Source organism: Psammomys obesus, unplaced genomic scaffold (assembly GCF_907164565.1).
Source record: "Psammomys obesus unplaced genomic scaffold, mPsaObe1.curated_primary_1811, whole genome shotgun sequence".
NCBI classification, from domain to species: domain Eukaryota; kingdom Metazoa; phylum Chordata; class Mammalia; order Rodentia; family Muridae; genus Psammomys; species Psammomys obesus.
The window spans coordinates 2,912,466-2,937,948 of NW_026585626.1; the positions used below are offsets into that span (position 1 = coordinate 2,912,466).

General features: G+C 42.6%; 1 protein-coding gene across 2 annotated transcripts in view; it reads left to right on the top strand.

Moving 5' to 3' along the window:
- The window catches only part of LOC129680603 (24-hydroxycholesterol 7-alpha-hydroxylase), a 77,748-nt gene extending 53,692 nt beyond the window's left edge, over positions 1-24,056 (top strand). Inside the window, exons 8-12 of one of the 2 annotated variants that reach the window (XM_055612302.1) lie at positions 5,571-5,704; positions 10,997-11,092; positions 11,968-12,056; positions 19,995-20,082; positions 23,437-24,056. In XM_055612302.1, the coding sequence (XP_055468277.1) occupies positions 5,571-5,704; positions 10,997-11,092; positions 11,968-12,056; positions 19,995-20,082; positions 23,437-23,508 (479 nt within the window). In that variant the 3' untranslated portion in view covers positions 23,509-24,056. The remainder of the gene's footprint in view (positions 1-5,570; positions 5,705-10,996; positions 11,093-11,967; positions 12,057-19,994; positions 20,083-23,436) is intronic. The other variant, XM_055612306.1, reaches the window with a different exon arrangement.
- Positions 24,057-25,483: the final 1,427 nt, after the last annotated feature.

Here is a 25,483-nt window from a genome sequence, read left to right on the forward strand (position 1 = left end):
GATAGATAGATAGATAGATAGATAGATAGATAGATAGATAGATAGATCGATCGATCATAGCTATAGATAGGTAGGTAGGTAGATGGGGTAGATAGGTAGACAGATTATAGACTATAGAAGATGATGGTTAGGTGATTGATAGATGATAGATAGGTAGGTAGGTGATCAATTATAGATGATAGATAAATAGATGATAGATAGTAGGTAGGTAGGTAGGTAGGTAGGTAGGTAGATAGATAGATGATAGAGACATATACATAAGTAGTTAGGTAGGAAAGTGGTAGGTAGGTAGGTGGTAGGTAGGTTGGTAAGCTTGGCCAGTGGTCTCCGAGGCTCTACTGCTCAAGGGAGCTGACAGTTTTATAGTTATAAGAACTACAAAACTGGGGACTGGTAAGATGGCATAGAAGGTGATTGCACCTGCCACCAAGCCTGAAGACCCAAGTCTTATACTCTGGACCCCAGTAAAAAAATTAAAATGTAATCTAAAATGGATAAAATTTCTGGATTAAAAGTTGTCAGAGTTAAGGAATGCACGGCACAGTTTTCCTTGGCTCAGCCTAAGAGCTAAAAGTCCTTTCTTGCACACTGACGGGAATCAGAGAAGAGTGACGTTTGGTGTCAATATGTCCGCTTGCAATTTCGGATTTCGGTTCCAATTTAAATCGTAGTTCTTATGCTGTAAGTTTACTTACCTCTGTTTTTAAAAAGAAGAAGTGATTTCGTAATTAGTATGGTAATAATTAAAATGAGAATATTTAGTAAAGAAAACAAAAGAGAATCATTTGCTTGTTTACTGATTTCTTGTACTAGGAATTCAACCCAGGGCTTTCTATGTCTAGGTCAGTGCTCTCCCACCGAGGGTGGCCACCACTCCCATCTTTTTCTTTTAATCTGTCACCGTGCTTTAGTGTAACAGCATTGGGGAACGTCCCAGAACTACCAATTCTTGGGTCTGGTATATGTAACGTTTTCACTAAATTCTCTTTCATTTAAACATTTCCCCATTCTTCCTCAGAATTGTCTCTAAATCTTTCTCACCACCTGCACACGAGCTACAGCTTTTGAAAAGTGATCTTTTCTTGCCCTGTTTTAGACATCAGCCAATTTGTCCATTCATTTAACCCATCAATAATAATAATGTACAGACTGCTTCCCATGCCAAAGAGAGTGTAGTAGATCATAAGTACACATCAATGGATGTTAAAGGAATGAGATTAAGAAAGAAACGAAATGTTAATACATTTGGGGAACCTCATGGTAAAATTATAAGCTGAATTAATTTATGTATCAAACCCATGAACATATAATGGTGTTGTGGTGACTTGGGAAAGAACTGGGGTAGTCAGAGAAAGGCTCTCTCAGGGGATGTTTTACCTGTGGCCTGAAGGGTGATGGGAGACAGCTTTTCAGACAGTTGCAAAGGGCAGAGACAATCATAATGATGGGTAACATTTGCCGAGTTCTTGCCATTTGACAGTTAAGACTCTGAGCGATTTACGTGCATTTACTTTCACAATCCTGACAACAACTCTATAAGGTGGATATAGGCGATGTTCCTATTTTATATGAGGTAAGCCCAACCGAGTCAGGCAAACAGGCTATGCAATGTACAAAGGTCAGCCAGTCTCCACGATTCCATGTGAGGTGTGATAAAAGGAATATATCAAACTGTGTTTTCCAAAGGGAAAACATTGGCATTATCTCTCTACACCAAGACATTTTATACCTCTCTCCAGGCACCCAATTCAGTTCTGATACTTGCTGCCTGGGCTTAGGGCTCCCTGAAAGTTCTGGGCTCAACCCTACACTACTGCCACTGCTTGAAATAACCATAGAAAGTAGTAGGTCCCAGGTCACTCCTACTGTGTCTGTCTTAACTGCAGGTTGCTGTCCTGAAGGCTCAGTGGTTTACCCTAATGACTCACAGAATTCAGAGAAATGCTTTACTTACCATTACGTGTTTATGATGAAGGGTGCTCTTACAGGGGTGGCCAGATATATAGAGAGAAGCATCTGGAAGGGGGCAGCAATGGGAGTGTCTTGCCCCTTGGAGCTGGTATATGTGACCCTCCCAGCACATGGGTATATTTGAAAACCCAAAAGAGTTTTTAGGACAGTTACTCTGCACAGGCATGGTTGATTCAGTCACAAAATTAAACTTCCAGTTCCCCGGAAGTTGAGGTGTGGGTTAAGAGCTAAGAGTTCCAGTTTTCTGATCACATGGTTGATGTCTTGGATGACTCCTTCCCCCCCCCCCATACTCCCAAGGTCACCTCAATAGCGTACATTCAAGGATGGGCACAAGACACTCTTCTCTCCACTGCCACACGGTAGTCTGGCAAAGGTTGAGGAGACAAAGCCAAGTGCATAGCATATTCACATTATTATATTATATCCACAATACTATATTATAGTCATCTTGTATCACTTCCTGTTGTATTGTAGTGTCAGTCAGAGGCAGCAGGGGTGATTGCTTCATTTGAAGCTCCAGCAACTCGGCAGATCCCAACCGTTTTCTGTCATGGCAAGACGGTGTGGCCGGGAGTGCGTGTTTACTTCAGTGGGGGAAGATAAGGGTTCGCTGTTGGTCACTGTGTTCTGAGAAGCCCTTGTAGACTCTGTAGCAGAGCCAGGTGGGTGGGGACAAGCTGGGGCTGAGGGGAAGTGGCTAAGACATCATGGGGTTGGGGAGATGGCTCAGCGGGTAAAGTGGGCAGTGCACGAATAGGATGACCCAAGTGCCTGACACTCCCCCCGCCCCCAGCCATCGTCCACATGAAAAGCCGGGCATGGGCACACATGCAGTTTGGCATGACTGTCTTGAGAGGGGGTGTTCTTACTGAACCACCAACTAGGGAGCATGCATGGGACAGACCCAGGCCCTCTGCACATATGTAACATTTGTGCAGCTTTTCTTCATGTGGGACGCCTGCCAGTGCGAGGGACGGCTGTCTCTGACTCTGTTGCCTGCCCCTGGGACTCTTTCCTGTAACTGGACTGCCCCTTCTTCCCTCAGTAGGAGATGTGCCTTCTCTTACTGAAAGTTGACATGCCAAAGCAGGTTGATATCCATGGGAAGCCTCCCATTTTTTGAAAGGTTTGCTGGTGGTGGCGAAGGTGAGGGGGGAGTGGACTGTACAGAGAGGAGGGAGGGGAAGCTGAGCCAGGATGTAAAATAAATAAGTAAATTAATTAACAACAGCAGCAATATGGGGCTGAGAAGAACTGCCCTCCAGAGAATACACATCTAATCATCAAATTCTGCATTCTGATAAAAGCTGAGCTGTGAATGTCATGGTCCTGGTCTACTAAAGGCCATTTCTCTGTCTTATCCATTGGCAAAGCAATATATATTAGTTAATGATTAAATTTTTAGAGGTGTCCAATATTAAAAAAAAAAAAAGAGGGTGTGCTTCATTTCAGAGAAGTCAACCTCCTCACCCTAATGACCTTGTTGGGTCTTCAATAGTAAATGATTAAATAGAAAATGATTAAATAGTAAATGATTAAATAGAAAAGGCTGCACATGGTGGTGCATGCCTTCAGTCAAAGCAACCAGAAGGATAAGGCTGCAGGGTCATGAATTCAAGGCCCGAGTTTATTGTGAGATCTGGTTTCCAATTACCAAATCTAAAACGGGTCACCTTTAGTGTCCTCTCTCTCTGTTTTTTTTTTTAATTAAAATTTGGTTAACATACAAAGAAATTATAATGTTTCATTGTGATGAAACACATCTCTTTCTCTGTACTTTTGTTCTTCTTCATCCCTTTGTTGCCCTTACCTGTCTGACCGCTCCTCATTCTGACTCCTTACTCCCCATGCATATACATTCCATTACCCCCTCTTGTTCTCTTCCTAAACATGCTTTTTCCTCTCTTGGTTCCTATCTACTGTCATGTCATGTCATATATATGTGTACATACATACATTTAAATGTAGATTCTGCACATGAGAGAAAACAAAATAAATTTTTTTTCCAGTCTGGCACATTATGCATAATATAATGATCTCCATTACTTAAAAAAAGACTTAATTATTTTTATTTTATGTCTATGTGTGTCGATGTGTCTGTGTGCATGTATGTGTGCTATATGCTTACCTGGTACCAGAGAGGGTGCTAAATCTATCTGGAATTGAAGTCATGGGTGGCTGTAAGTTCTGGGAACCAAACCCAGAAACCTCTTCGAGAGCAACAAGTTCCCTTAACTGTGGATCCATCTTGGCAGCTCCAACGGTCTCCAGCTGCAGCCATTTCCCAGTGAATCCCATTTCCCTCCTCTTTCCATCTGAATGAGGTTCCGTCGTGTATATGTACCACATTTTCTTTATCTGTTCATCTGTTGATGGGTGTCTAGCGATTTCCAAATCTTGACTATAATGACCAGAGCAACAATAAATGTGGACAAGCAAGCATCTCTGTGGCTTGGAGTTCTTTGGGAAGGTACGCAGTCGTACAGCTGCATTGTTCAGTAGTTTCCATTTTAATTTTACCAGGACATTCTATACCGAGCTCAGTAGAGGCTGTACCAGTTTACTGTCCCACCAGTAGTGTGTAAGGGCTCTGCTTACTCTATATATCTGCCAAGATTTGCTCTCATTTGCTTGTCTGATAATATCTATTCTTCCTGGAATGAGATGGAATATTAGAGTGTTTGTGTGTGTGTGTGTGTATTATATGAATATGTGAGTGCAAATGAGAGAAAGGTGACAATTATTTTTCACAGCTATGCTTACTTTGCAATATGATGATGATCACCATAACTTAAAAAAAAAATTGCTTTTAGTGTTTTACTGGCAAATGTTTTACGTGCACGTATCATATGCATGCAGTGCCTGTGGGGGCCAAAAGAGGGCAGCAGAGTCCCTGGACCATTCTGTGCATCTGCTTGTGGAGGCCAGAGGTTGATGGTGGATGTCTTCTATGGATGCTTTTCTACCTTACTTCTTGAGACAGGGTGTCTCAGCGGACCTGGAGCTCATTGATTCCACTAGGCTGGCTGGCCTGCAAGGCCCAGGGACCCTCCACCTCCGCTTCCCTAGTGCTGACATTCAGCTCCATCCTAGCTTTTTCATAGGTGCTGGAGATGTAAACTCAGGTCTCCATGCCTGGATGGCAAGCCTTAACCAATTGAGCCATCTCCTAGCCCTGCAAATCAATGCGGATTTGCACTTCCCCAATGGCTAAAGCATGTCCAGGACTTTTTGGAAACATTTACTTTTCTGGCCTCTTGTAGTTTCTCCTTGTACTGCCAATCTTTCATTGTGGTTTCTTTAACAGTGAGGATTTTGGCAAGGAGGAATGAGATGAGGAAAAAATGAACACTTTTCCACACAGGGACAATCTTAGCCACCCTGTAGGCACAGGAGTGTTGCAGCTGGGTTGGGAGCCAGTCCATCCTGTCAGAGAAAAGAAGCCAAATCAATATATCACAGTGGCATTTTCCTTGTTAGCGAGTTTATCCTGTGTCGACAAGCCTCAAAGTCCTCAAACTCTGCATCAAACTCCCAGAAACTACCTCTGGTCTCTCTAGTGCATCTCTTCTTTAATCTTTAAAATCTCTTTACAGGTAAAGGGAAGATTAAAGTGTCTGAAGATGACTTGAAGAGGCTCGATCTAGTTAAGTGGTGTGTTCTGGAATCCATCCGCCTGAGAGCCCCTGGTATTATCAGTAGAAAAGTAGTGAAGCCTGTTAAGATTCTGGTAAGCACTGGTTTTGTTTGAAAATGATGAACTTTCAACAACAACAACAACAACAACAAAACAAAAAACCCACACAACCAAAAAACATTTTGTGCATACATTTTCTAGATTGATGTATTATTGATTTTTTTTGATTTCTTATAACTGAGTATAAACTACATTTGTCCATAATATACAACATGCTTTGAAATATGTATACATTTTGTAATGGTTGAATCCAATCATTAACCTGTATATTGTTTCACACACTTAATCACTCTTGCATGAAAATATTGGTGCACTCTCTCAGCAGCTAGTCCATTATTTCTAACTATAGTGATTACATGGTGTACCGTATCTCTTTAACCTATTCTACTGTTTAAGTGGAATTTTGTGTTATTTGACCAGCATCCCCCATGTCTCCTCCTACCTCCCAGACTCTTCTTCTGCATGTAGGTATCCTGTTATCCCAACACCATTTATTTAGAATCCTGACATCTTCCCACTGGATAATCTTGGCACCTTTATGAAAAAAAAGTCAGCTTGGCATAAATGAGTAAATTCATTTTAGGGCTCTCTGCTCTATTCTCTTGGTTTGTGTGTCTGGCGTTGCACTGTTTTGATTACTATTAATTTGTTGCAACTTTTAGGTCATGTGATGTCCTGCCCCCTGCTTTCTTAATTTCAGTTAAAATTACTTTGGTTATTCGGAGCCTCTCATGATTCCACACGAATTTTAAGTTTTCATCTTTCCAATGAAATATGTCATTGGAGTTTTGATAATATACACTGCTGTATGAGTCCTAAAGTTCCCTGAGTACTCAGTGACTATAGGACCGTTTGAAACAGTGAGCTAAGTAACAACATCTCATTGAGAGGTTTGCCTTTTGGGAAATAGTTTAGCTAATGTATAACATTTACATTAGAAATCTGGCCATGTCACCCTATATCAGAGTTATGTGATGCTGTTTAAATCAGGTGGGTGGGCTCTTGTCAGCTGACTCCACAAAGCATTTCTTTTTAAATTTTTGTTTATTCCTGAGAATCTTATAGAAGCATGTGGTGTATTTCAGTTACGTTCACCCCTTTTCCAGGTCCTTTCAGTTCTCTTTCCACGTCTGCCTACAAACTTGGCATTCTCTTTTTTTAGTTGACACCCACTGAGCCTACCTAGTGCTGCTCATACAGGCGTGAAGGCAGGGCCTGGCTAACCTAAAGAAAGGGCATCCCTCCTCCCCTAGCAGCCATCAGCTGTACAAAGCCCCTCAGCTAGGGGTGGAATTGTGTGCACGTCCCCCATTCTTGCTGGCTTGTTCTTGGGCAGGTCTGGAGCAGGTGGCCATAGCTGGCATGGGCTCATGAGCACAACAGCTCCGCCATGTTCAGAAAACACAGTACTCCCGCCCAGTTCCTCTCTTAGAATCCTCCACTCCCTCTTCCTCGGTATGCCCTGAGCCTTGTCGCAGGGAGAGGCAATACTGATGTGCACGCCATTTCACAGACACCTATTTTCTGCACTGTGAGTCTCCATAAGTATTTTTGAGTAGAATCAGGGAGTGGAAGTGAGAGCAGCTCCTCTGAACAAATGCAAGAAGTTTCTAGCTGCAGGTGAGTAGGTGTGAGGAGAGAGCAGGAGGGGCATGGGTCAGCCTGGCATGGGCATGGCAGTAGAGCGGGGACAGAACGGGGGAGAATGATCCAGCTCACCATGTGAAGTCTGTGCACACGGTAGATTGCATGCTGCAGCGAAATATTTGTGAATCATTCACCAGAACCAAGATTTTTTATTGTTTTTACCGGAATTGTTTGCCTTCAGGGCCTGCATTACACAGAGAGATCACACCGATTCCCTTCACTCTCTTGTTTGCCTTTTTTATACACAGCTGGAGAGTTTGGGGATCGATTACCCGGGGATTTTGGTAGAACACAGAAGAGATAAAACTCCCAATTTATAACAGTTAGAGCATTTGCACCCCTGTGAAGACCAAGTTAGTTTTATTGATCTTACATAAATCACAGCGTTTTGTTTTACTGGGATTTAGATGGTTTTCTTTTAATTAATCTATTGATTACTTCAAACTGTGAGTGTGCTCTGAGAGGAAATTGTCTGCTTGTAAGAATGAAGCAGAGAGACATGTTTGCTCCTCTGAATGTTAGTAGAATCCTGATTGAATTTGTATTCTGGTTAAAAAATATATATATATATATATCTCAGACTTGGCACAGATGTCCCTGTCTCAGTGGGTTTCATGGTGGCTCTTTCAGGCAAACAGAGTTTTAAAGCAAGATTTATTTCTAGTATTTCATAGATTTTAGAACATTTGTAAATGGTCATTTGGGGCAGGCTGTTGAGCAGGGTCTCATTCAGAAGAGAACACATGTGTGCATCCCAGGTAGGCCTGGGACTTGCAATGATCCCCCTGCCTCGACCTCTGAAGTACTAGTATTGGAAGTGTGATATATTCTATCTGGCATGTAGGTGTGTGTGTGTGTATGTGTGTGTGTGTGTGTGTATGTGTGTGTGTGTGTCTCTGTGTGTGTGTGTAGTCTCTTGTTGCTTCAGCTTTTCAGTTTTAAGCCGCTGGTGTGTGGAAATACGATTGTTCGTGGTTTCTGTGGTGACAGGGATTGGGACCAGGGCCTTGTGCATGCCTGGCATGCTCCCTCCCCACAAGCTACATTTCCAGTCCAGCATCTAGGAGTGTTTGTAGATTTGGGCGATTTCTTTTATGTGGACAGTATTTTTATTTCTGTCTTCTTTTTGTTTTCTTATATCATCACCACCCCTCCCACCCCCCCATAGTGTCCAGCACTCTCCTGATGACTAGTGGTGTCTAAAAGTGCTTTGTTCTAGTCTCGAGGGGAAAGTCGTGCATTTCCACCATTAGGTACAATGCTGGGTAGATAATTTTTATAGATGCTCTTTTTCAAGTTCGAGACAATTTCTTTCTTCTCGGCTGAGAATTTTGTTCTTCATACATTACTACTGGATTTTCTCTCTTGCTTTTCTGCATCAACTGATATAATCACATGCTTGTCTTTGTCCTATTGATATGGGTTCATTTACTAACGGCCAAATAACAGAATCAGCCTTTCGTTTCTCTGATAAATTGCTTGATTGTGGTGTGTGTGCGCTGTATGTGTGCGTGTGAGTGTGTGTTTGTCTGTCTGTGTGTGAGTGCTGTATGAATGGATGTGCTGTATGGGGTGTGGGTGTGTGTATTTTGTATATGCATGCCTCTGGATGATAGAGATTCACAGAGATTGACATAGGGTGCCTCCTTAGCCACTCTACTGATTCTATTTTTAAATTTTATTTTTATTTTACATATTTACTTTTAAATCATGATCATAGCCCACTCCCTCCTCTCCATCCAGTCCCTCTCTCTCTTCCTCCTACCCACTCTCTTCATCCTATCTCCTTTCCTCTTGTCTTCAGAAAAGGGGAGCTCATCCCCCCCTCCAACCCACCCCAGCACATCAAGTTGTATCAGGGCCGAGCTCATCCTCATCTACTATGGCCAGGCAAGGCAGCCCAGCTGGGGCAAAGAGATCAAAAGCAGGAAACAGTGTCCATGCCATAGACATCACCCACTCAACTTACTAGAGGACCCACATGAGGATCAAAATGTCCATTGGTTAAATATGGGTTGGGGGCCTAAGCCAAGTCTTGCATGCTCTTTGGCTGGCACTTCTGCCTCTGTAAGCTGCCACAGGTCTAATTTAGTTGACTCTGTTTGTCTTCTTGCAGCATTCTTGTTCTCTCCAGGTCCTTCTAACCTACCCTTCCACTCTTCAGCAGGACTTCCCGAGCTCTGCCTGATGATTGGCTGTGAGTCGGGGGGTGGGGGCTCTCAGAGAATGCTTAAGTTAGGTTCCTGTCTGTAAACATAGCAGAGTATGGTTAATGGTGCAGGGACTGGCTGTCTTCCATCAGGTGGGTCTCAGGTTGGACCAGGCATGGGTTGGTCATTTCCTCAGCCTCTACTCTGTCTTTATCTCTGAAATCTTGTAAACATCTCCATATCCTCGCTGGAGCCTACCCTGTCCAGGCCTCCAGTTTGTCTCTGCTGCCCTAGCCTTCAGTTTCCCTTCTCTCGCAGGATACTGGTATCATTGGATTTGTTTTGTTGATTTCTTAAAATTTTAAATTTTAAGAAATTTTTCACAAGTTTCCTCTTGTGAAAAAATAAGCACAAGAGGAAACAATGGATGTTTAATTAACTAAGTATTAATAATACTAAGAGGTGTGGTGGTCAGTCTTTTTGGATATCCATCATGCTACACACATACACACAAACACATACACATATGTGTCTATACATACACAACTATATACATATACATACGTAATTACATATACACATGTGTATATACACCTCTTTCCTGCCTGGTTTGTTTTTAACACCCAAGCTGGATGGCTTACAATGGCCTACAATGCCAAGTCTAGAGAATATGATACCCTCTTCTGGCCTCTGTAGTCACTAGCACTCATGTGCATATACATACAGATACACACACATACACCTACTTAAAAATAGTCAGAGTTGGGGAGATGGCTCAGTGGTTAAGAACATGTGCTGCTTTTGCAGAAGACCCAAGTTTGGTTCCCAGCACCCATGTGGCAGCCCTCAACTGTTTACAATTCCTGTTCCAGGGGAACCCAATGTCCTCTTCTAGACTCCCCAATGAGTCTTCTAGACTCATGTACAGAAATAGAGAGATACATATATATAAATATAATCAAAATAAAATCTTTAAGAAAATACAGTGTTGACATTCAAAAACATCTGCCCCTGTATAGTCAAACACATATGCAGATGTGACTAATATGTAGAATTAGAAATCAGTCTTCTCCTAATTGGACCATAGAAATGATCTATTTAGGGAGTAAGGAGAGTTTGTTAAAGGTCTTGTCTTGCAAGCATGAAGACCTGAGTTCAGATCCCCAGCATCCATACACAAAGCCAGTGTGGCAGTGACCACTCATTAGCACAGTGCCAAAGAAAAGAGACAGGCAGATTCCAGGAATGTGCTGGCCAGCAAGTGAATCCTGAGTGATAGTAGCTCCAGGCTGAGCAAGAGACCCTGTATCTAACTAAAACACGAGGGTTGGTGAGAAAGCTCAGTAGGGAAAGGCACTTGCCACCAAGGGGAGAGAGAGAGAAAGAGAGAGCGAGCGCTAGAAAAATTAGTTTTTTTCTCACACTTATTAGAAATGTCTCTGTTTTTCACAGTATAGTTGTAGCTTTGTTTTCAGTGACCACAAATCTCCTTAAAACATATTTCAAAATAATTTTTTTCTATTTTTAGAATCATACAGTTCCTTCTGGTGATATGTTGATATTGTCTCCATTCTGGCTACACAGAAATCCAAAATACTTTCCTGAACCTGAGTCATTCAAACCTGTAAGTTCTCTCTTTCAATATAATTTCTGTGTTTCTTGTCAAGAATATGAATGCATAAATTAGCTGAGTCTGTATCAGTAAGCAGCCATATTTTTCTACTAACTGTTCCTAATAATGGCTATGATGGACCAATAAGCATTTGCAATGTAGATGTTACAACATTTACAGATTGGATAGAGGAGTGTGGAAAGAGCATCCTCAAAGATGAATTTTTATGTAAAACCAGGAAGGGACATTAAAGTCAGTATCTCTGGTTCTGCGGGAAGCCTTATTTTGTATTCTTTAGGCAAATGCTTTCGTTACTGGTTTCCAAGGAGCCCACACAATAAAAACAGAGTAAATTAAGACAGTGATTGAAAAAAAAAAAGACAGTGATGGGTTACTTCCTGTGCTTGGGGAGTGACAGCACTGAGCAGTCCCAAGGTACATCTAGTTCATTCCTTGCCTTTAGGTAAGTCTAGGAGAACTGGCACCTAGATATACTTATTCCTCACCCTAGGCTTCTTCCAGCAAGCAGTTCTGTCAGCGTCTTGCTTCTAGATTTATTATTATGAGTAATTTTATGATCAAGCCTGAAACCTTGTCATAAATGCCTTCCTTTCCTTAAGTCATTCTGAAGATGATTTATGTTGTCATTTACATTTGCCACTTAAGAGAATTCTTGTTAAGCCTTTTTTGTTTGTAAGTTCATGTTCCAGAACCACAGTTATGTCTGATATTAATAACAGGTTCGGGGGGAAAAAATGACCCGAGACTCTGCAGCTCTGTGTGCAAGGATTAGCTGTACAGCATAATTTTTAGCCCAGAGAAGCAGAGTTAAGCTTATTTATATAAGACTGATTTAGGGGAAAAAAAAAAGTGTTTTCTTCCCACAGGAACGCTGGAAAGAGGCAAATTTAGATAAGTATGTTTTCTTGGACGGCTTCTTGGCATTTGGATACGGGAAGTTCCAGTGTCCTGGAAGGTCAGTGTGACAGCTGGGCAGCGTGGATGCAGAAAGTGTGGCTCAGGGGGAAACTGGCCCTCCAGTCCTTTATTATGAAGTTACAGGGAAATCTAGGAGGGCACATTTTGGTCAAGGGTGGTGTGGGATGTCTGTGGTCACTTCTCACAGGAGACCTCAGGAGAAGACACTACCCTTGTTGGTGACAGAAAATATTGGGGCTTCTGTAGTTCACGCATGGGTGGTTTGAAGCATTACCTACGTGTGTGTGTGTGTGCACACGCATGTCATGGGAGGGGTATGTGATGCATGTGAGCAGGTATATATGTCCATGTGTGCATGTGGAAGCATGCAGAGTGAAACCTTAGGTCTTCTTCCTCAGGTACTCCTCACATTTTCTTTGGGTCTCTTATTGGTCTGCAACTGACTATGCAGGCTATGGTGGCAGGCCAGTGAGTCCCTGGGCCCACCTGCTCAGAACGGGGATTAAAGGTATATGCATGGTCCCTATCTGTTAGCTTTGGTCCTGTGAAGCCTCCCCCTTGGCACCTTTTATAGTTCAATCCATTTGCATTCCACACACTTTCCTGTTCTAGAACAAGTGCCCATCATTTAGTGGATTGTTTGCAGCATTTATCCAACCAGGAAAAAAAAAAAAAAAGAACATCTCCTTTCACAAACTACGCTAAATAAGCCTATGTCTTCATTGAGGAAGGCCCAATTAGGGTAAAATGGGCATTTATTTGTAATAATCTCACTCAGTGAAATCATTACAAATCCCTTTTAAAAACTTATATGTAGGCATAAGGATATTGTGTTATTTAAATGCTGATTTTTGTACTCCACCCCCATATCTGGTTGTAATCCAAATTCCGAGAACCTCCTGTCTTAATGTTGTGTAAAAACTGCTTTCCATTTGTCTTCTGATATGCCAATAAAGCGGCTTACAGCCAATTGCTGAGCAGGAGAGAGAATAGGGCTGGACTTCCTGCCAACCTGGGAAGGAGTTAGAGGAGGAAAAAGGGGAGTCAGCCACAAGCAGGTATCTAGGAGTTAGAAGGAGATGGAGTTCATCAAGGAAAGCTACAGAGTGAAAATATCTCTGGGATGCATGCTGGAAGGCAAACAAATTAGCTTAGATGGTTGAGAATAGAGTTAAAACTGCTCAGTTCTTATGCTGTGAAGCTTGTTTAGATCATTTAATAGTCTCAGTTATTTGGGTTAAGAGAGAAACTGAGACACAAATATAAAGAAATGGAGAATAGTGATGATGTACATGGCACTGAAGATTCAAGACAGATGATGTAACTGGTTAGGGGAATCAGAGCTTATGGTTTTACTGATGCTTGGGCCAGAGTAGATCAGGATGGGATGAGGAGAAAGATTGGCTGTGAATGTTGGCTAATCTTGGTTGTCAACTGGGCACACCTGGGAAGTCCTCAAAGAGGACTTATATCCATCAGATTGACCTGTGGGTGTCTGTAGGCTTTTTTTTGTGATTGTGGACAAATGTAGGAAGGCCCAGTAACTGTGGCCAGTGCTATCCCTAGGCAAGTGGGTCTGGGCTGCCTAAGAAAGGTAGCTACAAAAGCCATGGGGAGCAATCCCGTAAGCAGTGTTCCACCAAGCTCTCTGCTTCAGTTCCTGCCTTGAGTTCCTGCCTTGACTTCCCTCAATGATGGACGATAACCTGTAAGATGAAACAAATTCTTTCCTCCACAAGTTGCTTCCAGAAGCCAAAATTAGGATGCTTTGGATATAACTGACTATGATAGATGGTGGAAATAGCTAAATTATGAGCAGGAGGGAGTTTGGAGGCAAGATATTAATCATTCCTTTCTACTATGAAATGTGGCAAACCATCTACCATATAATCAGACTCTACAGGTTGAACACAAATGTTTACTATTCTTTACCTGTTTTTAAAAATCTCATTAAGTCCAGTTTTCTACTAAGTTTTTGTTTCAAAATATCATTTTTCCTGTCACTTATTTTCAACAGGCAACTCATGAAACATTTTGTTTTTAAAGAGAGATAAAATAAGAATTGTTCAGGCAAACAAATGACTTCATTTGGGCAATGTACAACAAGAGAGCTTTTCACTGGGGAATTTAATCCCATGAATCCTTAGTATAAACACCAGCAAATGACACCCATTCCTAATTGGTATAACAGGTGCCAACTTATTTTCTCATGCACAAAACACTCAGTGAGTCAACGAAAGTTGCCTGCTATGTAGCTGACCATCAAAGTTCAACACAAACACACACTCTTATGACCTCGCAGCTGTTGTTTCTTAGAGTTCATGCCACTGGGGTCCTATGAGAGTCCCCCTCTTGGGTAAGCAGAATTTTTTTGCTGATATAAGTACTTGGTACAGCCATCAGCAACGAAAGACACAATGGCAGAGCTATAGCACCTCTTTAAGAAAATGGGAGTTCTAAAGGAATTTACAGAGGAGCCCCTTTATAGACACTTCTATAGAGCAGTATAGGAAGAGGAGAAAGCAAGCATCCATCATATAGCAAGGCTCTACAGGCTGAACACAAATATTGACTATGTGTGACCTATTTTTTAATCCCACTAATTAAAAAAAAATCTCACTTAATTCTATTGCTAATGAAGTCCAGGCTTCCACACATAAGCAAGCAAGAGGAAGCAGTGTGAGTTTTCCTACTTCTTCAGCAACAGCAAGATGCAAAATGAAGAGCCCTGTCAGAGCAGACAGGCTCATCTCGAGCTCTGAGAAACGAGTAGAAGAGAAAGAGGGGATTCTATGTTGAGAATTTTCTTTGCATGGGACTTGCTGGGACCTGGTGATCTTAGAGCAAGGGGACATGCTTTCTCTCTTTGTTCCCTGGGATGTCCATCAAAAGCAGGCTGGCTTTACCTCGACCCCACACTTACAAGAGGGTATCTGCTTGGCTGTACCAAATGATAGGGGTTTCATTCCATGGCGCATCTGGGGCTAAAGAGTTGGCTTAGCAGTTAAAGAGTGCTTATTCTTCTTGTAGAGTAGAGGAAGTAGGTTCAGTTCCCAGCACCCAGCACAGGGTGGTTCACAGCTGCCCATAACCTAGTTCTCTGGGATCTGGGCCTACAAGGGCACCTGCATACATGTGGCTCACATAAACTCATGAAGACAGATACACATACACATAAATAAGTAAGCACTTTTAAAGACCCTGATGTTCAGCAAGATTAACACTGATCTGTAGCAAACAAGAAAGAAATACTTGGATAAGATGGTGTGATAATAGCAAAGCTTTAATATTTGAAATGTAAAAGAGGAATTTATGTTTCAAGAATGGGAACTAGTTCTCTCTCTCTCCCTCTCTCTCTCTCACTCGTGTGTGTTTGTACATGTATTTTGTGCATGTAGCAAGGGAGGGAGTCTGTTCATTTATTCCATGGCAATGCTAGGCTACAAAGTCACTGTTGTGTTTTGCATTACTAGTGGAAACCATACAAGCGTCGAAAAATGACTTAAAAGTCTGGACCTAGCTAATAGAGATTAGAAGTACCGTTAGTCAACTCTTGAGCAGTCAACATTAACACAGTTATACGTTGGCACAGTAATTGCTCTTTTTCTATACACTATGTCTCACTGCAGGGTTCTGAACATTACCGTTGAGAACAAATCAGATGAAGCCGCTTCCTCCGTAGAGCATGTGTTCTAACTCAGTCACTTTGTTAGAAACTGTAGATTCAAAGATATGACATGTTGCCGAGTAGCTTATTGTGGCTGGAGAGATTAGATACGGCAAAGCTAGCCCTGGTCTGGAGAGCTGGCTAGGCAGGCAGAGGCACTTGCTATGCCAGCTTGGCTCTCTGAGCTCCCATGAAGGTGGAAGGGCAGGACTAGCTATCAAAGGTTATGTCTGACCTTCACATGCTTGTGCCTTCCTATGAACATGTGCGCACACACAAATGTTGAATAAAACGCTGGCCCTGCTTAAAGGAAAACGGCACATGGTAAGTGACAGAGGATTTAATGTAGAAAAACTCCTCTAGCAGTGTGGAGTTTAAAGAAGTTTTTGGACTCTATGGGAAAAAAAAAAACATTGACAAAAATTTCAAGGATATGATCTGTCAATCTGCAAAGCAATTTAAACAAATAAACAAAAAAGCACCCATAGGGGTTCAACTTACCTCTATGTTAGTATCAAGGCTATTATAATTTTGGGATTTGTGAAGCTTTAAGCACATTCGTTTCTATATATTTATCATGTCGATAATATAATTTTATGGTTATATATTAGCCAATAAATTATGTTTGCATAATCTTGCATTTGAGAAGGGCCATGAATAGCTCTTACTATTTAATGCGTAGGAATGGCACGTTACTCTTGAAGAATGAGCAAATTCAAATCCTCATGGATTTAATGGCCAATGAATGAAATTACATGTTATTCTGAGGAATGTGTTCTATAAATAAATGTGTCCCTTAAATTCCATTAGTTAAATATAATTAAATGAAAGCATTCACTCCTATATAATTTTTAACATTTTTCTGACACTTAGAAATGTATTGTAGTATTTTCAAAAACCATGGGCATGTCTGTTAGGGTCTATTAAAAAGGGCTTAGGACTGAGGACAAATGATGGGTGAGTGTCATTAGGCCCAAGATTCTCAGCCAGGCTTCGAGAACCCCTTATTAATTTTCAGCCACACTTCCCTTTCCTCAGTGCCTTGCAAAGGATCAGTGACTGACTCAGAAGAGCCCGGAAGCTGCTGGCAGAATGGCAATCATTAGTCTCCTGGCCACTTAGTTGTGATACTTCATCATGAGGCTAAGATTTCAGTCTGTCAGGAGCTCAACGGCATCACAGGGCGATCTCGCACTTAGATAAGAATGCTTCCAAAACAAAACGTGTTCTTTTCTGGCAAAGTTTTCAGGAAAGAGCCCGTTTTTCTTTTCATATGGAAAACAGAACCCTGAGCCCTCTGTGGTATGGTGGGGTATTTGTCTATGGAGAGAAAGGAGACTCTTCCTGTGGGGTTCTGTCTTTCTTGTGACTGTCTCACACGGTCCAACTGAGCTGCCGAGTGCTCGTCTATCTCCATAGAGCTCCTGTTCAGAAAGAGGCTTTCAGAGACTGGTGTGGAGGTGCCTGTCTGTGATCCCTGTACTTGAGTGGTGGGGGATCAGGAGTTCAAGGCCAGCTTGAGCCACATGAGACCCCGTCTCAAAATAAAAGCAGAAAGAGGATTTCATTCCTCAGAAAATGGGGCTGGAAGAGAAAGTATACCAAGTCCCTGTATCAGTCGCTGGCCACTGTCTTGCCATGACGTAATGCCTTCTCCTTTTCTGGTAGTCTTCATTTTCACACAGAGAGCCATGGAGTTCTGTGGTTCTGACTCCTCCACCCAACTCCACTGAGGTGGGTCAGTGCTGGATGGAGTCAGGGTGGCTGGTGTTTGAAGCAAGAATGTTAGGTATTTTGGTTCCTATTAAAACTTCAAAAATAGCCATTTCCTCTCAGATACGGTCTGCCAGATCAATATATAAGTAAAGGCATACTCAATAGGGACCAAACTCCGTTTCTCTGCAATAGCTCTTTCGTTCTGCACCATTTCTTACCCCGTCAACCTTACCCCTACACCATTCTTGCCTTCATGTCTTCTTGCATTTGATGTTCCTTACTCAGCACAAAGCATCTACCTTTCGTCCTTCCTGTTTGTGCTGTCATCTCCAGGCAAAGGTTTGGCACCACAGCCATAGTGCTTCACGTGATCACTGAATTAGGGTTTGTAACTTGGACATTGTGCAAGAAAATTAAGAGGAACGATAAATATATAACTCCCAGCACGCATCACTTTCTTCTCTCCACTAAATTCTTCTAGATTTTTAAATTTTCAAATTGTGGGCTTTGCATCACCAAGAGACATACTACTGAGAAACCTGCACAAAACATAGATTCTTGTGTCTTATTCCAGCCAGACCTCAGGAGTCAGAAACCCAGAAGATAAGGTACACTGAGCTGCAGCTTCCCAGTTCCCCATCGGTATTCTGACAGACCCTAAAGTTGGAGAACCATTGAACCTGGATTCCTGCCATGCCCTTGATTTTTATCTTCCTCAATGATTTCTCAGGAGGGTGAGATTATGGAAACATACTTCCCCTTAGACTTTGAATAGCTGTGCTTCAATGCATGATGCCTCTGAAGCTATGCCTGCCTGCTGCTGCCTTCTCTGAATTCCAGGGCAAGAGCATTCTATTTTCATGAGCTGCAGCTGGTAGCAACCAGGAATACACGGCAGAGCTCTTGCTGCTGGCACCAGGGACAGTTTTCCAGTCCGAGCTGGCATGGCCTGTGATGACTTCTAGGAGGGGAAAAAAGAGGTTTTTTTTTCTCTTCAGAAGCCAGAGGGAAGCCAGATGTGGTGGTGGTTCACAGCTGGAATCCAAGTACTTGGGAGGCTGAGGAGGTTCAAGGACAACCGAGGATTACATGTGGCAATTTAGGACCTCTCAGGCTCAAGGCCAACAGCCACAACAACAAACAACAACAGCAACAGTAAATGCGCACTCACAATCAAAGCATCCGAAATGGAAACCAGTAATTCCATTTGATCCTAGCACTCCTTAAGCATTCTATTCCTTTGATATACATCGCTGTCCTCCAAGACACCCTCACCCCTACCCTGGCGTCCCACCTACATTCTCTCCTGTGGAACCAGCGTCTTGGGTGATGGCTTATTGACATTTCACCCAGCTCCTCACTCACTCTCTTCTTTGATCCATCTTTCCTTCTCTGCACTGATGAATTTTCCAGGCATGAGTCTGTGAATGCCACTGTCTCGTTAGGAGGCTGGCACCACTGCCGCTGTCCCGTCAGGACTCCATAACCTGACCCCAGCTGTACCTTTGTAAGCTCCTGGTCACCTCCCCCATCCTGAGGGGTGTCCTGCTTGTCCCCAGGCCCCCACCCTCCCTGCTCCTGTTGTGCTGGCTCTGAAATGCCTTCAGTTGCCATGCCTGCTTATTTAAAGCCCGTCCTTCCTCAAGGTCTATCTCAAGTTTCCTTTTCGGGAATATCCAGGTCAGTGCTCTGTCCAGACCCCAGATGTCTGCAGGATCTTTTGTGCCCGCCTTTGCCCTGTCCCCTTGCACTTTCACCCTACTCAGTCTTGGCAGTGTCTTTTCTGGGACCTCATTTTTCTCCAAGCCCCTGCAGCTGTGTCCAGACAAGTATTTACAATTGGGAAAAATGTACAAGTGCTAAGTATGCCAGGAATTTTTAACATGTTTGTGTTTTAATGAATTTTCTTCCTAGATGAGCATTCTCGTTCCTCTAAGTGTAGAGACTGAATCTGTTATAAATAATGCACCTCATCATTTTCACTGTTTTGACATTGGAAGTGTTGGGAAAATATTTGTAGCATGAGCATGGCTCAGCTGGCTTCTGAAGAACTCTGAAAAAAAAAAATACAGATTTACGAACTTTCCATCCTGAAGTGCCACAGATGGTCAGAATCTAGAGTTAGGCACGGAAGAAAATGTAGTTAATGCCTAAAACTTTTATTTTGCCATTCAGTGGGTACTTGAGAAGCTTCTACTTAGGATGTCCAAATATTTAAATTTAGGTAAAATCGTATTTTCATATTTTTTATTTAGCTAAGATAACAATGTAAATGTTTTGATTTGCTTTTATTTATACATCTGTGATGTGCCTGTGTGTCTGCTGATCTTATTGCTTTTTGGTGCACAAGTATATACTTCTACACTCATGCGAGCACATGTACACACCTATATATAAAAATAAAGATGAAACAAGTCTTCGTAAGTGTAGATTTTCAGTTATTGTGTTCTTCTACTGACTAAGCATTTTATACATCTTCTAAAGCAGCTGAGCCGTCCCAATCACGCAGCCAGTAACATGTGGTATTAAGAAAGGAGTTAGGATCATCCTTCTTTTATAGACAAGTTAATTGTTTTCCGTTTTTACTTTCAGGTGGTTTGCTCTCTCAGAGATTCAAATAGGTATTATCTTACTGCTTTATAAATATGACTGCTGTCTTCTGGACCCATTACCAAAACACGTAAGTGCCTTTAGAATTTCACACATTGCCATGGCTTCAGATATGATATAACCTTTCAACACTAGCCAAGTGTTGAATGAGTTCCTTAAATTTGACCTTGGTTCCATATAGAGAGGTCTTCTGTGGGTCTGTCATTGAACTCATTGATTCGGATGTTATCACTGATCCATTCAGAAAGTGACCAGATTCAGGGAAACCAGTCCCCCAGGAAAGACAGTAAGAAGAAAGGAAAAGGATGGGACGGTCTTCCCTCCCCTACTGTTAAAGCTGTCTAACTCCGTGTAGACGCAGTGGCTTCTGAATGGTCATGAGCCTCTGGATCCTGGATCCTGGAGGGCCTGTGGAGCATGGGTTGTTCACTCTCTTCCCTGGGGCTTCCAATCCAATAGTTCTGGGAAGGAACTCCACGTTCACACTCTAACAAATTAGAGGTGTGCCTCTGTGTAACTATTAGAGTTAGTTTAAAAATGAGTTGATCAGAAAGTGTAGAAAGGGGCTGGAGAGATGGCTCAGCAGAGAAGAGCACTGGCTCCTTTTGCAGAGGTCCAGGGTTTTGTTCGCAGTTGTGACGAACAACCACCTGAAAGTCTAGTTCCAGTGGTCCTGAGACCCTCCTCCGGTCTCCATGGGCACTGAGTTCACTGATACACACACAGGTGAAACACTCAGAAACAAAAATAAAAATAAAAATAAACCGTTCTTTAGTGTAGGAAGTGAACTCCAAATTCTGAACTTTGTGTAGAGATTACAAGGTGTTGTCAAGGGCTGGGGGATCGATAGGATGTAAACCTGTTTCCCCCTTGGAGATTTTCTTGTACCATAGTCTTGCATCCAAGAGTAGAAACCTAAAATTCAGTTCTAAAATTCAGTTCTCCACTGTTTTCTTCTCCCTCTCTCTTTTTTATTTGTAAGGTACTAGAGAGTAAACCATTGGGCTATACACACAGGCACGCATATTACTCATGAGCTATTAAGAAATGTAGTTGCTGTGGCTAGAAAGGTGGACCCATGGTTAAAAGTGCATGCGGCTCTTGCGGAGGCCTTAAGTTCCCAGGCCCATGCTGGCAGCTTACAGCCACCTTGAATTCCAGTTCTGGGCTCTTCAGGCCTTGACAGGCACCTGAACTCCTGTGCACAGACATGTACACACGATTGCTTTTTATAAAATAAACACAAGTTCGTTTCTCCCTCACTATGAACCAGATAGCAAGGAAATACAACAAAGCTTTATTAAAGCTACGTGCTGCACCAGCGGCCCAATATTGTCAGCTTGGCACCCACTCATGAAACAGCTTCAAAGTCAGGCATGTGTACCACTGGTTTGGATGGTTCCGTGTGCCCTTTTTAGGGTTTAGATCCCTAGGAAATGAAATTTTGTGCATCTCCTTGTAGAGAAGGGTGTACATCTTTTATGTGCAACTGTGGGTTCTGTTAGGTCCCTACCTGCTACAGGGCATGGCTGGCACACCCTGCCCTCTTCTTAGGGGCGTGCTTCCCTCTCCTCTCCCAGAGGCCCTTCACTATGTAATGCATGCCTTTTGGTTCCTCCATCCTTTCCCTCTCTCCCTCCTACTCTTCCTCTTCCCATTCCTTCTCCCTTCTCCCCTCTGCTCTCCTCTCTCTCTATGTGTCTTTCCTCTTCTTCTCCCCTCTCTCTCTCTGGCTGCTTCCAATAAACCCGCATTTATATAACTTAATCTCACCATTATCTCATTCCATTTTATTTCTAACAGGTTCAACTTTGGTGGGTTTATAGAAGCTATGAAATCCAGTGGAGTTAGGGAATGCATTCTGTGTCCTGTTGTGTTCACACTTGGAAATAAAAAAAAAAAAGGCCGGTTACCTAAATTGTATTTCCCTCCTCTTTTCTCACTCTTCACTGACACCAAAGCTCAAGGCTGACAGAGTCTTTTATATCTAAAGCTTAGAGTCCTTTTTGTGTTCTTAACAGTACATTGACACCTCTCCTTTTACCCCACAAACTCAGACACCCCTCTGTCATAAGGAAAAAAAAATCCACAAGTGATGGCCGGACAACAGTGTTGCTTTTCTGCCTACTAACTCCAGGTACTTTTCGGGCCAGTTTTCACCCAGTGATAGAATATAAGTGGGATGTGAGGTCCAAGCTCCAGAGCCAGGAAAAAAGAGGGGAGGGGGTATTAAAAGTTGGCAGGCTGAATAGATTGTAAAGAATCGTATACATATAAGACATACTGGAATTGTGGGCAGGCAAGGGACACACACGGGTGGGCACAGGCACACAAACACACTATCACATAGGCTTCAGGCAGGAAGGTGTGTTAGTTGCTTTTCTGTTGTTGTGATAAAACGCCATGGCCAAAGCAGCTCCTAAAAGAAAGTATTCCAGCCGAGCATGGTGGCACACACCTTTCCCTTCACTTGGGAGGCAGAGGCAGGTGGATTTCTGTGAGTGCAAGGCCAGTCTGGTCTACAGAGAGAGTTCTAGGACAGCCAAGCCAGAGAAACAGAGAAAACCTGTTTCAAACAAAACAAAACAACAAAAATCCTCCCCCAAAACAAAAAGAGAGTTTTCCTTTTGGGGTATAGTTCTAGAGGGATAAGGGCTCATGAAGGCTTGGGGACATGGCAGCAGGCAGCAGACATGGCAGCAAGCAGCAGGCATGGCATCAGGAAAAAGAAGCTGAGTGTTACATCTTGAACCACAAGCAGGAAGCAGAAACTGGAAGTAGGCCAGGCCTCTCGATCTCAGAGCCTGGCCCCAGTGACACACCTTACCTTCTTCAGCAAGGTTGCTCCTGGCACACCACTAGCTGGGAAATCGAGTGTTCCAATACCGTGGAGGGACTTTTCTTATTCAAACCACCAAAAAGGGAGGCAAAGAGACTCACCTCCAAGCTCAAGGCCATGTTTCTATAGAATCACAAAAAGTGGCACCGTCAGCTCTCTGTCTGTTGTAGCTTTTGAGCCAGGGATGTAGAAAGAGATAGATCTATCTATCTATCTATCTATCTATCTATCTATCTATCTATCTATCTATCTATCTATCTTTCTGTCTATCTATCTCTTATTTGTTTGTGCATCCTCTTCTGTCTGAGAAAGTGAAGGGCATGCAGCAGGCAGGCCTGCAGGCCCCGCTGAGTGTGTGTGAAGCTGAGAGATCATTAGACTAAGCTTTCTTTCTCCTCTCTGCCCCTCAAATGGTAAAGTGGGTGCTTGATGTTGTGAACCTCGGCGATGTGAACATTCATTCCTCAACCTCCTACCCTCCCCTCTGCACCTTTTAGAAAAAATCACCATCAGGTTAGACTTAGGATTAAAACTGTTGTCTTCCGGCTCTTAGTTTCTGCATCTTGTCTACCTCTCTGCCTTTAGAGTTGTCTTCATTTGCTGGGTGTTCCCTGGCCAGGAGGAAAATGCCGAATCGAATATAAACAAAGAGCTTGACGTTCGTTGGGTCTCAAGAACCTTCTAGAAGAGTGAAGTTACCCAGCCAGCCACTACCCTCCCAGCACTTTGACCTGAAGATTGCCTAGTGGCACATGTGCTTCATGTGTACATCCATTCACCTGATTTCACTGTCAGAATCACAAAGACCACAACCCAAGGTTCACAGAAAGGGTGCAAATGATTTTTAAAAAGTTGATAAAAAGTTAAATTTGGTTTCCTATAAAGCCATATCAAAACTTCAAGTGGAAATGTCATTTGAATGAAAATATTGGTACATTAAATTCACTAGGGCGGGAGGAGAAACTGTGGTTGGAATGTACTGTATGAGAGATGAATAAGTTAAAAAAAAAAAAAGAAATGCACATCTGATTTTTTTCCAGGTAAATAACCACATGTGAATTTAAGTCTTATGACAACAAAACATTTGCCATTAAATTCTGGAAAGAAAAGCCAGCAGGTCCATAGGAACATATGATTGTCATAACAATGAACTATGTGTCGTTGGTTACCCTCCAGAATCCAATAAAAGTTCTCTTTGTCTCCTGTTTCATGGTAGCATTGTAGGGCATGCTGTTCTCCGGGCTTCTTTACTTAACCTAACCCGGTTCCAGCTCCTGAAGTTGAGAACTGCTTGCTTATCTTTTCCTTACCAACAAGGACATGAATCTCTAAAAGACCAGTGAGTGCTTTCAAGGGTGTTCACTTTTTCTTGAGAGTGAATTGATTTTGAAACATACCAAGCTGCTCGGAGTTTCTCCTAGCAGGCTCAGTGGTCTGGACATGGTCGCACCGAAGTCCACAGCAGCTCAGAGTGTTGCAACCACAGCCTGGCAGGCTCTGCCACAGTCACAGCTGTGTTCTAAGGGAAGGTGTATTCATCCTCCCACAGCAAAGGCCCACAATGAACCGCTTCATTTGCATATATTTCCATACAGTTGAAATAAATTGTAAAGGCTGGTGTCTGCTTATCACTGCTTCCCAGGGGTCATTGTTTGCTAATGTGTCTACGTTCTTTAAGAAGTATTAGAGAAAATGAAATCTGTTGATGTTTGGGGTGATGAAGAGTTAATATTTGGAGGTCCCATGTTTTTGTTTATATCTTGCTGGGTGTTTATAGCATATGTAATATTCTTGCATTAACTGGATTTTCCAGAAGGCAGAGCCCGAGACAGACTTGTATGAAGATAGTTTACTAGGGAGGCAGGAGACAGAGGGCAGGGAGAAAATAAGCTCAAGGGATGGATTAACAGGCTGTGTGTTGTAGCCAAGGGTTCAATTTGGGGCCACATGAGAAGCCCCCAGGCATTGTCAGCTTAGGGGTATGAGGCAGAGGTGACTGAGTGCTCTGGAGATGATAAGCTACGCTCTGTAGTTTTTCATGGTCAAATTTCAGAATTTGCTGAATTCTGTGAACTAAGGTTGGGTTGAGGAGACCTGGAATGGGGTCACAGGGACATCTGATGCCCTGTATTCCTTGCTCTTCTCAGATCTGCTGGTGCCATGCTTAGATCCACCCCACGATTGTCCAAGTGGTGGCTGCCAAACAATGACTTGTTAGGTTTGACTAAAGCTGCCTTCATAATATTTTGATAATTTTATAATATCATAATAATTTTATGATTATTAAATCATAATAATTTTGAGATGGGCCTAAGGGTTTCTCCACTCATGATGAACCAGAGAGCTGTGATCTACTTCATAACTCACTTAGAATGTTTTGCTGCATCTCAGCCAATCCTTAAGTGGACAGATAAGACAAGTGTGAGCTGTAACCAACCAGGCTCTATAACTCCATTCTATTTTCTACACCTAGCTTTCTTGGCTTTGGCTATAACTTCATGGTATAACCCACCATGAAGTGGTGGGGTACAGCATTCTGCACTGTTTCTAATCCAGACTGATATCTGATTGTAATATTGCAAATCAAACCAAGAGCTACAAAAATCTTGTTTGTCATAATTTCCTAACCATT